At 41.2% G+C, this 16,362-nt stretch overlaps 3 protein-coding genes across 3 annotated transcripts; 1 reads left to right on the forward strand and 2 right to left on the reverse strand.

Annotated features, from left to right (window-relative positions):
* The first annotated feature begins 639 nt into the window (after positions 1–639).
* marcksl1b (MARCKS-like 1b) lies at positions 640–3,124 on the forward strand. Its single transcript, XM_088318119.1, has 2 exons — positions 640–949; positions 1,697–3,124. The coding sequence occupies exons 1-2, from the start codon at positions 863–865 to the stop codon at positions 2,267–2,269; spliced, it is 660 nt and encodes a 219-aa protein (XP_088174245.1). The 5' UTR covers positions 640–862; the 3' UTR covers positions 2,270–3,124.
* Positions 3,125–4,830: 1,706 nt separating this feature from the next.
* On the reverse strand, positions 4,831–10,047 carry LOC148321531 (sodium-dependent neutral amino acid transporter B(0)AT1-like). The gene is made up of 12 exons (XM_088318118.1): positions 9,836–10,047; positions 8,364–8,504; positions 8,134–8,271; positions 7,590–7,771; positions 7,390–7,500; positions 7,147–7,259; positions 6,939–7,067; positions 6,077–6,233; positions 5,798–6,002; positions 5,298–5,457; positions 5,067–5,229; positions 4,831–4,977 (listed from the first exon to the last, which is right to left on the reverse strand). The coding sequence occupies exons 1-12, from the start codon at positions 10,032–10,034 to the stop codon at positions 4,831–4,833; spliced, it is 1,845 nt and encodes a 614-aa protein (XP_088174244.1). The 5' UTR covers positions 10,035–10,047.
* A 565-nt stretch (positions 10,048–10,612) lies between these two features.
* On the reverse strand, positions 10,613–16,056 carry LOC148321532 (sodium-dependent neutral amino acid transporter B(0)AT1-like). The gene is made up of 12 exons (XM_088318117.1): positions 15,773–16,056; positions 15,341–15,481; positions 15,081–15,218; positions 14,298–14,479; positions 14,108–14,218; positions 13,296–13,408; positions 13,094–13,222; positions 12,491–12,647; positions 12,206–12,410; positions 11,955–12,114; positions 11,099–11,261; positions 10,613–11,008 (listed from the first exon to the last, which is right to left on the reverse strand). Exons 1-12 carry the CDS (start codon positions 15,969–15,971, stop codon positions 10,799–10,801), a joined length of 1,908 nt encoding a protein of 635 aa, XP_088174243.1. The 5' UTR covers positions 15,972–16,056; the 3' UTR covers positions 10,613–10,798.
* Positions 16,057–16,362: the final 306 nt, after the last annotated feature.

Here is a 16,362-nt window from a genome sequence, read left to right on the forward strand (position 1 = left end):
TTCATGGCAAATGTGTTGTGTTTTTTGTTTCAACTTAAAAGACACCAAGTTGTGGCATTCAAAAAGTATCTGTCTGATCCACTAGCTAGTCAAGGATTTTTTTTTTTGTCCGCTAAGTCTTTGATTTGATAGCATAAATGCTAAAAGAGGAGCGAAACAATTGTGTGCTCTGAGAATTTTTTTCTTCTTTGTTGTATCTGATTATCGAAACATGCAGTGTTTATGTTCTACTTTTGAAATTCAGTGCACTTAAGAGTCTGCTTTGTCATTTTCTTGTAGTATTTATTACTAGTATCGGTCACTCTACTTCGGGAAAGTTGTCAGTACCTTTTACAATCAGGCTATTACATACAAAATTAGATTAAAATTAATTTTTGCAGATTATTTCATGCAATAAACGTTGTTTTTGTATTTATTTGATGTGATGACATTTTTAACTTAAATATATAGAACAGTTGAGAAATAACTTGGGCTGACTAATTTCCCCCCTTGGGGGGGTGCTTCTGCCAGGCAGCGAGCGGAGATTGGTCCAAACCTGGTAGACTTTCCCCCAGACAGGACGCTGATTGGTTGAAGCCCCCCTTAACCCCGCCCATCGGGTGTCGCCCCAAACCTGTTGTATGTTGAAGCCTTGCGTTCAAGCGCTGATGAGTTTAGAGGCTCTCTCTCCCCCGGAGTGACTAGTACGAGCGAAACGGACTTGGAATCGTTCGAAAATCCTCCGAATTCCCTCCCAAAAATTGCACTTTTCATCACTTCACCGCTGGATACTCGAGTCAACCTGGGGTTGGATTAACTTCGGGCCACTCTTTTTTAGTTTTTCTTTTTCATTTGCTTTGGAAAGAGGCAGACAAAGAAGACAATGGGATCTCAGTCATCCAAGGGAGAGGTGGCGGTGGAGGCGAACGCCGCCGCCGCGGATGCTGCGGCTGTCAAAACCAACGGCCAGGTAATTCAAACGGCACATTCATTTTGACAAATGTGAAGTTGCTTCAAAGTTTGCTTTGGACGAGCAGCAATATGAATGATTAAATTGGACGCAAGGGGATTTTTCTTTCTTTTTTTTTTTCTCTCTTTTTTTTCCCTGATGCGGACTCAGGTGTGGCTTTCAGCATCCTCGTTCATGTAAAAAGAATCTCAGGATGGAGTGCATTTGGGGGGGGTGTGTTTAATCTAAAATGTGCAAGAGAGAAAGAGGGGGAGGGGGCGTCTTGAGCGTGCGTTTTAAGTCAGCCTGCTATCTCTATTGTGCCAATTGCACCTTACACATTTTGCTATTAAGCAATCCGTCATTTGAGGGATTTAACTGCTAATTTGAATTCAATGTTTCGCGATGGCATTAATAATATTCAACTAGTTCCAATCGTTGTTCATTTTTTTTCACGATATCGTCAACAATAAGTGAAGGCTTGTCTCTCCAGTCGCGTCTTTGTTGGGGCTGTCTGGTTCCCGGAGGCGTCTGCGTGGCTCTACCGCCGCCTATCGGCTCACCGCGGAGCTGCAAGGCGTCGCCTCAGCCAGACGACGCTAATTGATGAGCACGACGATGCTCTGCCAAATAATGAGAAATTGTGATGGAAAGTGACTGGAATGGGACCAGACATAGCGTTTTGGGGGGTTTTTTTTACCCAAGGGAGTAATTTTTGATTTATTTTCCACAAAGATACCATTTATTTATTTATTTATGTTTTTGCAGGAGAATGGGCACGTTAAGACCAATGGTGACGTCTCCACTAAGCCCGACGGGGACGCTGCCGCCACCAATGGCTCGGCCGAGTCCGCCAAGGAGCCCGAAGCCAGCGCGGAGGGCGACGCCATCGAGCCGGCGCCTGCCGCCGACGGCGAGGCGGCCAAACCCGAAGGCGAGGCTGCAGCCGCCGCCGCTTCCACCGATGCTGCAACCAAGGAGACCCCTAAGAAGAAGAAGAAGAAGTTCTCCCTGAAAAAGTCCTTCAACTTCAAGCTCAACCTGAAGAAGAGCAAGAAGAACGAGGCGGTCAAGGAGGAGCCAGCGGCCGCCACCGCCGCCACCGCCGCCTCCTCTGAGGAGAAATCTGCTGAGAACGGAGCCAGCGCCGCCACTGCAGAGGAGAAAAAGGAGGAGGTGAAGGAGGAGGCCCAGGCCGAGGCCCCGAAAGCCGAGGAGGGGGCTGCCAAAGAGGACGCCCCCAAGGAGGAGGCCAAGGAGGCAGCTGCTCCAGCCCCTGAGGCTTCGAAACCAACAGAGGAAAGCAGCTCGACCCCCGCCCCCTCTGAAAAGAAGGAGTGATTGTATGTGCAACTCACAATGAACTGGCTGAACTGTTTTTCAAAGAAAGAGAGAGAGAGAATTTAAGAGTATATATATATATTTATATATATATGTGTATATGTATACATATGTATATGGATATATGTATATGTAAATATATACACATGTATGTGAGAGACTCCTTTGACGTGCCACTTTTGGTCAAGACGACAGACGAGATTCACTAGGTCACTTCCTGCTCGACATCCGGACCTTGACTGACTTTTTAGGCTATCGGCACGGCGGCGAGACGACATCACCATGCGGACGAAAAGGTTGATGGAGGACACATCTTCCCCCCCCCCAACTTGAGATAAAAATAAAAAAAAAAAAATGGCTGAAGATGCCTCCTTTTGTGAAGAAAACGAAGCTAGAAAAGGAACAACTAGGACAACACCACTTGAAATGACTGTTAAATAGCTACAAAAAAAAAAAAGAAAAAAACAGAAAAGAAGAGATGAATCAGAAAAGAGACTCGGCAACTTTTTACATTCCTATATTTTAACCCAAATTTGAAGTATTTTGTGGTGTATTATAGAGAACCATCTTAAAAGAAGCTATGTCTTGTTTGTTAAGAAAAAAAATTATAGACAAGTTTTGATTTTTACCTTACTATGAAAAAAAGAAAAAAAAAAGAACACTTCAGCTTGCTATGTTCACTGTTGCGGTTTGATATGAAGCAGAATTGTTTATCTGTCGTGTGTGAGCCTGAATCTGCTTTTGTCTCTGTAAATACAATTGGATTGATTTCTGTTCTTTATTTTGCTAATGTTGACAGATGTTACTGGTTTTATTGTAAAGTTGATAATGGTAAATAAATGTTGGTCACCTGCCCGTGGATGTGACTTTTATGTTTCTCTGCACCGGACACAACTGCCGCGAGGAAAGAATATATAGAATATTGGGATTTTTCTGTTAAATAGATTAAGAGGTAAACCATTATTTGGGCGCTTCACAGTGTGACCAAAATACCAACTTTAATAGGCCAAAATCAAGTTTTTTTTTCCCCCCAAAAAATTTGTGACACGATTTAATCAGTATCATACCGCAGATATAAAAAGTCTACACACCCCTGTTGAAACACAAGTGGAAAAAAAAAATCTAGGAAATCCATATAAATCCAAATAAATATGCCATGGAACCCAGTGAAGATAGTCATCATCAATTTGGGGGGAAAAAAATACAAAGTAAAATATTATCAACAATTGGACGTCCCTCAAAAATGTATAAAAAAATACGAGAAGACTGGTCAGAAGAGGCCGAAAGCAATAAGGACCTGCAGAGAATTTGCTGCTGCGTTTGGGGAATTATGAACTGTTCTAAATACCAGTCAGTATTAACATAAATCCTTCGGGGTTCTCCTTGAAAAAAAAAAAAATCAAGAACATCCACTGGAATAGAAGCAGTTTAAATGGTGTCAGTTGCCATTTGACCTTTTGTATCCACCGGATGAGCACAGCAACCGTACAATGCCAATGCGCAGTATTGGAAAGGAAAGCATCCTCACAGATGACCCAGTCCACAAGGAAATGTGATCCTGCACACATTTGAAGTTAAACCAAAAAACGAGATTAAAAAAAAAAAAAAGAGCAAGTGTGTCGGTGAAGGGCTCATTTTTTTTATATCTTTTACAGGGACCACAAAATAGTCACCATGCAGCTCAGGCTGTTATGTAATGAACGCATTATGCACGTGAATCCAGAGACGTTGTTACCATGAGGATGTTCTATTTTGCAACATTTTTTATTTTTTTTGAACGTCATAAAAAAAATATGTTGCATTTCTCTTACAGTCTGTACTCGTTTGAAATTCTAATACAGGTGAGATTAAGCCAGGTGGACCAACAGAGTTGCTCACCAGTGGTGGGACATTGTGATTTCCTCGTTCTGGTGCAGAAGTGGTTGTTTGAAATTATAGACACTTGCGGAGAGAGACAGAAATAAAATGTATATATGTTTTCGACTATGTTGAAAAACTGCTGATTATTATTGGGAGTAATGCCTGATCTGTCTTCACATTGATGGATGGGAATTAATTCATTAATTTGGGCAAATATGTTATTCATTTAAGATGGTGGCTCTTTGCGTCAATCAGTCAGCAAGAAGTTTCCAAAAGGTTGGTGACTTAGACTGCCCCCTGGTGGCTACTGTTATGTAATCCAATATTACCAGTAATGCAGACACTTCATTAGGTACACTTTAGTAGACCACTTGATACGTCACAAAACAACTCAACCATGTTATTCTACTTATACATATCTACTATATTGTCTATTTACAGGTTATGTAAGATTAATTTAGAATATGGGAAAATAAACTGGTATAACCTCAAAAAGTCTCTTTTCGCCACACGGTATCCTTGTGCCTGTATCGTTCACAAATATTCACAAAGTCAGTGTCAACATAGAGCAATATATTTAATTAAATAGTGTGTGTCCTAAAGTTACATTTCGTACTGCATACAACAACAATTAGTGCGTAGCACGAACCAGACATGACCAGAAAAAAATATATAACAACGAGAGCTGTCTACCGTGTTATTCAATCTACTCGTTGCCTATAGCAGACGTAGAAAAACCGACATAATGCATACAAAGGCACGATGACAGTAGGAACCCCCGCTAACAGAAAAATCATTCCGTTGATCCATGAAGGATAAGCTTCAGATGACAACGACGGGAACACGTCCTGTTGAGGCATAAAAATACCATCATGAGATTATTTGTCGCAAGCAAAACGTTGAATCTGACTTTTGGAAGGATCTGTGAGGTGCTTACAGAAGTGGGATCCCACACTAAATAAGTGAGGTCTTCTTGGGCTTGGGTTATCAGGTAGAAAATTAAAATGAACAGGACAATGAGAGGACTGATGAACCTCCACGTAACCTGCCAGAAAATGGACGGTTTGCGTCCGGTCATGAACTCCACATCCTTGTTGAACCTGACACACAGAAACGTTTTGGTTTTGGTCACACAGTGACCTCAGCGAATAATCGTGATCGTGTTTACCTGTCAATGCCATATATATAAACAACCGCAATCATTTCAAAGAATCCAATCGTCAGAAGCGGAACAGATCCGGCAAACTTGTCGAAAAGCGACAGCCAATAAATCCCAGAATGCAAAGCGAAGAGGAGGGTGATGATGAAGGCCACGAGACACGTTATCACTGGAAGACAAAATCACATCACCAGCGGAGTGAATATAAATATGCAAAAGTCACACCCCAGAACCTTGAACCCAGAGATTCTGTTTTCCATCTATCAGCCGGTCTGTAACCTTATAGCGCGGCACCTCTACCCTGTTCCACAAGGGCCGGTATCCTGCCCGTTTTCAATCCTTCCCTGCTCAATCCGCCTGATTCAAATCATCAGATAATCAGCCAGGTCTACAGAGGCTATATGATGATCCTGATCATTTCAATCAGGTGTGTTGCGGCAGGAAACCCTCAAGGAACAGGATTGAAGACCCCTGCCTTATAGGGTCGAGTGCTTATAGGATAGACGTACCAGTCAAGGCTTCATGGGGCCATTTTTTGGGGAAAACCCCCAAGTCTCTCAAGGGGACCACTACTCCCTCAATGTTGCCAAACAGGGTGGAAAGCCCCAAGCAGACGAGCATGATGAAGAAAAGAACAGACCAGACCGGCGAAGCGGGCATCTTGGTGATGGCCTCTGTGAAAACAATAAATGCCAGACCTGTTCCCTCCACTCCCTGGATACATTAAGCATGTTAGTCACATGACACAACATGTGGAAAACAACAATTCGCAACTGTGACAGATTTACCTCGCTAAGGAATTTTTGCAAGTCACAAGTTTTGAGGTTCAGTGCAAGAACAGCCTCGGGATCTGAGCTGTTCAGATTTTGTAAGGCCAAGTCGAAAGTGCTTGGAGTGATGCTGTCCTCAGGAAGATTGAAGCTATTTATTAATGACATGATGTTACTAGGAAAGAAATTATGACAGAGAATTAAAAAACGGGAATATGGGAGGCAAAATATTAGGAATAGTTGTCAGTAACCTATAGCCGGGGCTATGCAATTAACCGAAATTCAATTCCGATTATTACACTCAACAATTACAAAATTGACATAATCGTGAAAAAATGATTATTATACAGTACTTATTATTATAAATGACATTTAATTAGGACTCATTTGACAATGTCTATTACTAGTGTGCGTATACTTGAGTCAAAAATGTGAGCATTTATTGAAATTTATATTTAAATAATATTTAAATGTTGAATAATTTCTAAACTCCAATACACTGTTTCTTTATATAAGGAAACCGTGCTCAAACTTATACATTTGCACTTTATTTTATTTTTTTTTACTATTTTAAGATCAAATATATTGGATTTATCTGAATATTGCTTCCATTTATACATTTTTATTTTGTTGTGTAATAAAATAAATAAATAAATAAATAATCGTGATTTCAATTCTTACTAAAATAATCGTGATAAGTAATTTATATATTTTTTTTTCATAGTCAAGCAGCCCTAGTTTATGGTATGTTTTGTTTTTCTTTGTATGATGATTTCAGTCAGAATCAAGTTGGAGTCAGACGGGCAAATGGGTAAGCTAAGACCACCACTGATGGGACCTATGCATCATAAAAAATAAAAAAACAAGGAGGGGTACTCACTCATTAAAACACATGTCATATTTCTCAGTGGCCCGGAAGCCAATGATGGAATACGTAACTGTGGCTGCATACACGGAAGTCAGGCCGGTGACAACGGTCAGGATGACCGCATCTTGCATGCAGTTGTTACTTCGGGAAGCAAAAGAAACGCCGGTATCATTTACGGAATTGTTGTGCTCTTATGTAGAAAAATGAATAAGACACTCACTGAACGGGATTGTAGCTGGAGAACGAGATGAGGCCGCCCCAAGCCAGACCAAATGAGTAAAAGACCTGAGCTCCCGCATCCAGCCACGTTGACGGGTTGATTAATTCCTCGACCTGGAACCAAACAATTTCACCGCCATTGTTATGTTGAGATCCACTTGGACAACTTTTAATTAGATCCACTTTAATATTCTAAACATTCTGCCGACAATCGTTGAATGTTGATTGTGAGATTTCAAAATACCTTTGGGGTGAAGAGAAACTGGATACCGCTAAAGGCACCTTTCAAGGTTAGACCTCGCACCAGGAATATGGCCAACACGATGTACGGTAGGATGGCCGTGATATACACAGCCTGCGGTCAAAACAACAATAGCGCACATTCAAAAATCTCATCCATATTTCGGGCATTAATCTGATCCGAGAACGCCAATGGCAACGCACCTTGCCGGAGCTGCTTATCCCTCGGATGCAACAAATGCAGACGACCGTCCATGCAGCGCAAAGGCACACCACGATGGGCCAGTGGAGACCCCCGGAGTCAGATATGGAGCTTGAGCTGTTGAGGGTCACCCGGTAGAAAAAATAGTCCACGGTGGAGCTCTCTTGACATTCTGCGACAAAACCTGAACGGGTATACAGTCCAGAAAATATATCATCAGGACTTTCTATTTGTTAGCTTGTCTATTGTGTTTCCTATTATACATTGGCGTTAAGCTAGCATTCGTTCACAAGGAAAAGTTAATATCGTCCAGTTAAACACGCGACTTGTTTCTAGCTTCTAACCCAAGCCCAACTACAAAATCAATTGGATTCGATATACAACGGCCTGATTCGATTCGATTCACTTTGATTGATTTACGATTCGATTTCGATGTACGGAAGGCATTCTCAATTCGGTACAAACTTCTTGCCGTGAGCATGTGCATCGCAATCCCCACCCGCATTTGGTAAACACAAAAGCAGTATTGTCATTCTCAAACGCTACCTGTCGCATTCTCATTAAGAGGACAATGGGTCCAAGGTAGCGGGCTTTGGAAGGAATTGAAGAGGTACCACATGACCCAGGCTATCAAAGTGTTGTAATACAGAGCAACTAAAAAGGACACCAGCATGGAGGCAATACCTGGGAAAAAAAGAAAAGCATCATTAAAAAACTGCAAGGTCTTTTTATTTATTTATTTATTTTTATTTTTTTTTTCAGAGTATTCAACGTACCCACGCCAGTCAGGTAAGGACTGATGGCGCGCCACACTCCCACACTGCCTTTACGGAGACGCTGGCCGATGGCAAATTCCAGCAACAAGAGAGGCATTCCTTCTAACAGCAGCAGAATTAGGTAGGGGATCAAAAAAGCTCCTGGAAAATGACACATTTTGGATGAAAAAAAAAAAAAAAAGAAACGGACAAACTTAGCATGGAGAGATTCTGTAAATTTCTCGTAAAAAATTAGATGATATTTAGATTGACTTTATTTTCCAGTAAACCAGAGCTCGATGATAGATGATGATAATAGTAATCATAATAATATCTTTAAATAGCTTCGAAAGATGTCAGATTGCGATTCATTTCATTGTATTTCTTTAACATTTAACAAAATTCATGAGCATCGAAAAATCACTTGCAACAATACTGCATAAAAACACAAAACTACACTATTCATTAGTCTGTTCGCAGAAAAATAGAACATTACGTTCGAGTGACGAGAAGTCAGGGAATTGGGGCAGGTCAGTGTCCTGAGTGCTTGTATGCTCATCAAAAGTTATGACGTGGAAATAGGACAGGAAAGTCTTTTTTTAAAGAGGTTGCTGTTTGTAGGACATGTATTTTATGTGTTTTGGCTCCAAAATCCCATTATACAAGATAAACAGTCATATCTTTATGTAATCGTCACCCTATGCAGTCTCTACAATGGATCATTTAAGGAGGCTTCCACTCCCACAATGATTAACAACATTTTTTACACTCCAGCTGCCGTGCATGGGTTATGCATTCAAGTTGCTATCTGACCTCTGGCACAAAGGACACAAAGTGACTTTTAATGAAAGTGACGAGACAACATTTGAGTAAAACTTGGAGACTTTGGCCCACCTTAAGGTGTGCCGACCAAGAATCCTCTGCGGGGCTAGAGAGGGGCCGATTGGGGGGGCTACTGGTCCCACCTGAAATATGCTTTTTTTCCACCTTTTCCCCATTCTCTGTTGAAAACACGTACAGTATGTTCTTCAGCGATTTCTTAAGAATTAATACGGTTTGTAAAATAGTTTTTTGGAGCAGGAATAATTTACCAAACGGCCTCTTAAAGGCCAGTTGTCCATCCCTGGTCCATATGCTCCCGTAGTGTCAACTAGTTGAAATATTTCAATCTTAATTTTTTCAAATTTTTTTTATCAAATTATACATTACGATCATATTTTAGTATTATCATTTTTTAATATTATCATTTTCATTTACTTTGCAGCTATTGAAAAACGTTTTGTCTGCATTTTTTTCGGTGTTTTCGGTGCGTGAGCACGTGTGTATGTGAAAGCGAATTTTATTGAATATAAAAATAGATGATTGTTGATAACGGGTTTCCAAGTTTTTGTTTTCGGACCCCCTTAGATAGCCTCGGCCATGCCATGCCACCCGCCAATTCTTCACTATTGAAGCCAATATCAATCTTTTTCAAACGGTTGTCCTCATCTTACCTCCTCCATGACTTTGACACAAATAGGGGAACCGCCACACGTTGCCAAGGCCGATGCAAAAGCCCACACAGGTCAGGATGTACTGAGCTTTGTTGTCCCACTTGGGCCTGGTATCAGCCTCCTCTTTCTCTATCCTGTCGAGATCCTCATGGCTGGAGATCCGCAGATCCAGCCCCGGGTTCGGAAGAGTCAATCTCATGGCGTCCACAAGCTGGAGTGGAGGAGTTGGCTGCAACCAGCAGATCAAGTGCTGAAGTGAGCATTCATTAACGCGCATGCACCAATATGCTCAAAGCACTAACCAGAAATGTTGAAATCACTTTATTATCTTTTGTCAGGAGAGATTAGCTAATGCACTCTGCACTTCTACCCTTTTATAGCCATAATTGAATCGGCTAATACTATTTAAAGAGCTTTTTTTTTTGCTCAAAATGATATAAATTATATACAATATAATATATAGAATATAATTATGTAATATTTTCAGGTGGGTGGTGATCTTTAAATACCTTGGTGTACCAATTTTGTTTCAGATTTGAATTGGCTCAGTCTGAACATGTTCAAAAATAGACTAAATTATTTTAAAGTAATTGGAAAATGGTTTTACAAAGGCCTGATTGCTACGTATAAGGGAAAAAAACTGGATATGGAACGTACTTTAAAATTTGATTTCACTTCTGTTGTTAGCTGGTCTCGCGTTAGACACACACACAAAATACCAAATATGATACAAAAAATGTCACTTTTATTGATCTTTCAGTGTTAAAATAGCCATTTCGTACACATTAATTCAAATAATAACTTTACATTACACAAGCGTAGATGGTAATATACACAGGATATTAAATAATACAATAATCCAGCAGCACTATTATTACCTGAGAGGTCCCCCCCCATAAAAAAACCTACAATGAGTATTAACAGATTTGGTTTAGTAAAAAAAGCAAAGGAAAGAAAAAACAGCTAATACTTCATTTTATCGTGTATCTGAATTTGGGCAGAGATGGTCTTCACTGTGTCATCACTGCCGTCCCTCCGTTTGCAGCATTTGGTCCGCAAGTATTTGAAAAGTGCCACGGCCGGGATGGTTAAACTGGGAATGCCTGCCAGGATGAAAACAATAATGGAGATCCAGCTCGGGTACGGACGCTCTTCAAGGATGGGAAAGTTCTCCTGTGAAGCGAGATAAAGCAGGCGTTGACATCACACAAGCGACCCACGACAACTCCCCCCCAAAAAAAAAACATCTGATGTGACGCTTACCGACTGCGGGTTCCAGGCCAAATAGGTGAGAGACTTTGTGATCTGCGTGACGAAGTAGAAAACCAGGATGATGACCATGATGAGCGGACTGATCACCCTCCAGGTCACCTGCCAGAAGATGTTGGGCTTGTGGCCAATCATGAACTCGATATCTTTGTTAAACCTGTACGGAAGCAATAATACAATGTCATTTAAGTACAGCATGTATAACGAGGGGGTTGTATAACATGATCGCTGTGAGAGATAATGCTGCTTAAACAACCATGATGAGGACGTTACGAGGGCTGTAAACAGGAAGAAAAATGGCAAAGTATCAAACATTTTTCGGATTATAAGGCGCAGTCTCAATGAACAGGTCTATTTTATTGAAATTTCCATATATTGGACATACGGGTTATACGGCACATTACTGCATATTACGGGTAGCAAATCAGTACAGCAAATAAGTCAAACTTCATTTCACTTTCATTTGAAATTGATACAAAAGGCTCACTGTGGATTTTTGAGAATTTTTTTTGAGAAAATGTAATTATTTTTAAGTGTGCGTTATTGTCCCCCCCCAAAAAAAAATATATATATAATATATTTTTTTTTAAATATATATATTTATTTATTACTGTTAGGTTATATGTAATAATGTTAGAAACTGTTTTGAAATGATCTTGGTCTCAGTTTTTTTTTTTATATCACGAGGCAATTTTACTTCCAACTGTACATGGGTAAAAATGAAAAGGTCAGTCAAATTGATTAGGATTTATTTTAGTCCTCATTATTATTTAGTGCTCATGAGGATGAATAATTAACACGCAATGAGGAAAGGAAGCATATGGAGCAATAACTTCCCAGAGGAACGTACCTGTCTATGCCATAAATGTAGATAACGGCAATCATCTCACAGAGCCCGATGACCAAAAGAGGAATGGAACCAGCAAAATTGTCAAAAAGAGCCAACCAGTAGTTTCCGGAGCGCATGGCAAAAATGATGCCGAAGGCAAAAGATATGGCACATGACAATCCTGAAAGCAAAGACAAACACGTTTTGTTTTTTGGGAGAAACATGCCAAGGTATTCTACACAGAGACGCGTTGAATAAAAATGCAAATGTACCACAGAAAAGCTCTTTCGGCCACTTTTTGGGTAATACTTTCAGATCCTGCAACGGTACTACAACTCCCTCCACGTTCCCAAACATCGTCGACAGACCAAGGCAGAAGAGCATGATGAAGAAGAGGACGGCCCAGATTGGCGATACGGGCATTTTTATAATGGCCTCTGTGAAGACAATGAAAGCCAAACCTGTTCCCTCCACACCCTGTGGGAAAAAAAATTTGCTGAACGTCAGCATACATGCTTGGCACGACATTTTCTAATGTCCACGGACATTCAACAGACCTGACTGAGGAAGAACTGCATGTCACATGACTGTATTTGCAAGTTTTGCACAACATCTGGACTGGTTTGGTTGAGAGACAGAAGCATGTCGCCGTAGTTGCTCTCTGTGATTTGGTCCTCGGGGAGGTCAAAGGCATTTATCAGCTTCAGGATGTTTCTATGTAAAGAAAACAAATACCTTGAACATGCTAACTTAACTTAGCAAAATGAACTAATGAAAACACTCTATAATATCGAACGAGACAAATGCTAATAAAGGATTAACTCATTTAAAACCAGAAATGTTCTTTAGAAGAAACCCCTCAATTCCAACGTTTTTCTGGACTTTGACTGATTTTGTGAGGCCAGCAGAATATTGTGTTCTAATGCTATAAACTATGACGCAAAAAAAAAAAAAAAGGCTAAGACGTATAAATACGTCTTTGGAAGGCGGGGACTACATTTTTGAAAAAATATATCTATGTGTGGATTTTCTTTTTTTGTGGGGCACACATTATTGCGGGAACGTTATTTGGCACAATGTGGAATCTTTGGTCAATCGGAATATTTGGCATGCAAATTGAATGGGTGAAATGTTTTGGAATCAAATGATTCAATACCCACCCTCCGATGCAGTCGTCGTATTTTTCCGTGGCTCTGAAGCCGATGATGGAGTAGATGACGGTGGCCGAGAACACCGACGTGCAGCCGTTGATAATGGAGATGAGAACGGCATCCTGCTCGCAGTTGTTGCTGCCGGCGCACGTTATATCAGATGTTAATGTCATAGACGTTGTGCACTTCGACTGCGGTGATGTTTACTCACTGCACAGAGTTGTAACTCGAAAATGAGATGAGCCCTCCAAATGCCAAGGAGAACGAGTAGAACACCTGTGCGCCGGCGTCCAACCACGTTGCCGGATTCATTAACTCATCGACCTTTGAGAAGAAAATCGTACGTGAAGATATATTAATAAACGAACAAAGGCTCACCCTTCCCGCCTCTCTTATTTATTTATCTAATTTATATATTTGTCTGTATTATTGTTGTATTGCACTGGAGAGGGGAGCCCTCTAATCTCGTTGCACACTTGAGTACAATGACAATAAAGGGATTTCTATTTCTATTCTATTCTATTCTCGTGAACTAAAACGTGCTCGCCTTTATTACATGAACATACCGCATGGCAAGATCGTAATCTTTGATATGGCACGCATCAAATAAAGCCACCCTATTATCGAGAATCATAAAATTTAACAGCTCCATAAAATGTATTTCTTTCCAACGCAGCAACCAAAAACTATTGATCTGGGCGGTATTCATTTTATGACGAAGATATTATTAATCTGGCCTTGTGACAATGTGCTCAGGCCAAAGTCGCGTCTAATATAAAAAGTGTTGGTGTCCATGTTGAAGTGAGTTGCGAAGATTCTTGCAGTGCTTTACCGGCAACAATAGATACAATGTTCGGACATAATTCCGAGTGACTTGACATTGTGGACAAGGGGTCAGGACAAGTAAGTCTACGTTTAAGTATTCCAAAATAATATCCAGAGCGGTATAAGCATGACCGTGGTAAGAAGGAAAAAAAAACGACTTTGTAATAACCATCACAATAGATGGAGGTCCTTGCTTACATCTGGCGTGAAGAGGAACTTAATACCCTCCACTGAACCTTTCAGAGTGAGCCCTCTGATAAGGAAGATGGTCAGAACCACGTACGGCAGGGTGGAGGTGATGTACACAGCCTGCCGAAGAAAATTCACAAGGCTCAAACGATACAGAATCCAAACGGGAAGCGATCATCTTGAGATCAGGCGCTCGGACCTTGCCGCTGGTTTCGATACCGCGGATGCAGCAGACGTAGAGGACGGTCCAGGCGGCCACCAGGGAGAGCACCATCCACCACTGTAGACCTCCCGACTCTTCGATGGAGTCTGACGCGTTCAGGGTTTCTCTGTACCAGAAATAATCCACGGTGCTGCTGCGCTCACACTCGTCCACCGGTCCTGAAGGGAATTTTTTTTTAAGATACTCAGTAAGGCCCTCTAAGATGACATTTGTAATTTAAACAAACGTTGACATTTCAAAATAAAATTGCCCAATTTTGTAACCGATGTTGAATTTGCAGAAGGTTATAAGTCACTGCGGTGAGGGACAGGACACACCTTCAATTTTAGGGTGACACATTTTGCTTAATTTTCTTTATCATAAATGGAATCTTTTATAATTCTTATACAGCGCTTTGTTCAGACAAAAATTCCTCTCATTGAATTGCAACATAATCTTGGAATATAGTATGATTTTTTTCCCCTCCTTTTCAGTCCTTCCACTGACTCCTAAATGGTTCAGACAAATGACACAAGAAGTCAAATCCACTTTTGTAATTGCATTCAATGAATTCTTATCACAACTCACATACAGGAGCAAATATGCCCTCTAGTGGACATTAGCGACATATGCAAAGCCTCTGCTCTTCTATCTTTCCCATGATGTCATCAGTCTCTCATTCGATATTATTGTATTCAAATCGAAGATTTCAGGTGGTGATGTTCTGTTACCAACGTAAACATCAATTTTGGACCTTTTGGAATATCTCGGAGGTCATACCTGTGCGGTTGGCATTGAGGGGGCACCGGCTCCACGGCAGGGGATCTTGGAAGGAGTTGAAGAGGTACCACATGATCCAAGCCATGATGGTGTTGTAGTACATGCCCACCAGAAAAGACACCATCAAAGATGATACACCTGCAATGGGTTGACATCATTAACCGGACGAAACATTGGATTATTTTCTCGTGGCTTTGCCTGTCCCTCGCAAATAACCAGGGTTCATTTTACAAGCAATTGCGCAGTCAATTTTTACCCACCAACTCCAGTCAAGTAAGGGTTAATTGACCTCCACACGCCCACGCTTCCTTTCCTCAGACGCTGTCCGATGGCAAACTCGAGGTGCAGCAACGGGATACCCTCCAGAACCACAAGGATTAGGAAGGGGATCATGAATGCACCTGGATGGATATTCAAAGGGAAGTAAACAATTTACACAATGCTTTAAAAAAAAAAGTTTTAAAAAGACATACATATACGTTTTCAAAAATGTAGTCCCCGCCTCCCAAAGACGTATTTATACGTCCTAGCCGTTTTTTTTTTTTTTGCTTCATAGCTCCGTGTTTTTATAGCATTAGAACACAATATTCTGCTGGCCTCACAAAATCAGTCAAAATCCAGAAAAACGTTGTAATTGAGGGGTTTCCTCTAGTGAACATTTCTGGGGTCTAAATGAGTTAAGAGCACCCTACCTCCTCCATGGCTTTGGCACAAGTAAGGAAACCTCCAGACATTGCCGAGTCCCACACAAAAGCCCACACAGGTGAGCAGGTACTGTGCTTTGTTATCCCATTTGGGTCTATCTCCCGCCTCCTCCATCTCCTGCTTCTCCAGTTCCTCGTGAGAGGGGATGCGATCATCCAGCCCCGGGTTCGGTAGCTTCAGCTTCATGCTTCAAAGTGTCACACGGTCGAGATTTCCCGGCAAGTTTATCTCCTCTCGTCTGCGGAGTGTCCTCCTCTCTCAAGTGCTTAAAGTGCCACTGTGTTTTCCCAGGCAGGCGACTGAGTACTTACTGTGACCTGTGGCACCAAAACGACAGTTATCAGCAGCTCATTGTCGAAATGCTTTATTATGTCATGTCAGCAAAGCAGAGCGGAAAGAGGTGTCACCTTCTTGACAATGGTTAATGCATCACATGATCGCTCATCGCTGACAATATAAATATGATGCGCATCATTTTGTGAGGCAAAGGGTCGATGTGATGATAAGATACTGCGCAGACACAATATGAACTCAAATCAAAAGGAAGGTTTGTTCTTAAACCAACAGTGTATGGTTG

Source organism: Idiotropiscis lumnitzeri, chromosome 16, assembly GCF_059441095.1.
Source record: "Idiotropiscis lumnitzeri isolate Australia: NSW breed Sydney's pygmy pipehorse chromosome 16, RoL_Ilum_1.0, whole genome shotgun sequence".
Classification (NCBI taxonomy): Eukaryota; Metazoa; Chordata; class Actinopteri; order Syngnathiformes; family Syngnathidae; genus Idiotropiscis; species Idiotropiscis lumnitzeri.

Coding starts and splice junctions, on each gene's coding strand:
- LOC148321531 (XM_088318118.1), bottom strand. CDS start 10,034: ATGAGATTGACTCTTCCGAACCCGGGGCTGGATCTGCGGATCTCCAGC. Junction 7,501..7,589: donor GGATAAGCAGCTCCGGCAAG/GTGCGTTGCCAT, acceptor TTTTGACCGCAG/GCTGTGTATATCACGGCCAT. Junction 7,260..7,389: donor AGTTTCTCTTCACCCCAAAG/GTATTTTGAAAT, acceptor GTTTGGTTCCAG/GTCGAGGAATTAATCAACCC.
- marcksl1b (XM_088318119.1), top strand. CDS start 863: ATGGGATCTCAGTCATCCAAGGGAGAGGTGGCGGTGGAGGCGAACGCC. Junction 950..1,696: donor CTGTCAAAACCAACGGCCAG/GTAATTCAAACG, acceptor ATGTTTTTGCAG/GAGAATGGGCACGTTAAGAC.
- LOC148321532 (XM_088318117.1), bottom strand. CDS start 15,971: ATGAAGCTGAAGCTACCGAACCCGGGGCTGGATGATCGCATCCCCTCT. Junction 14,219..14,297: donor GTATCGAAACCAGCGGCAAG/GTCCGAGCGCCT, acceptor TTTCTTCGGCAG/GCTGTGTACATCACCTCCAC. Junction 13,409..14,107: donor AGTTCCTCTTCACGCCAGAT/GTAAGCAAGGAC, acceptor TTCTTCTCAAAG/GTCGATGAGTTAATGAATCC.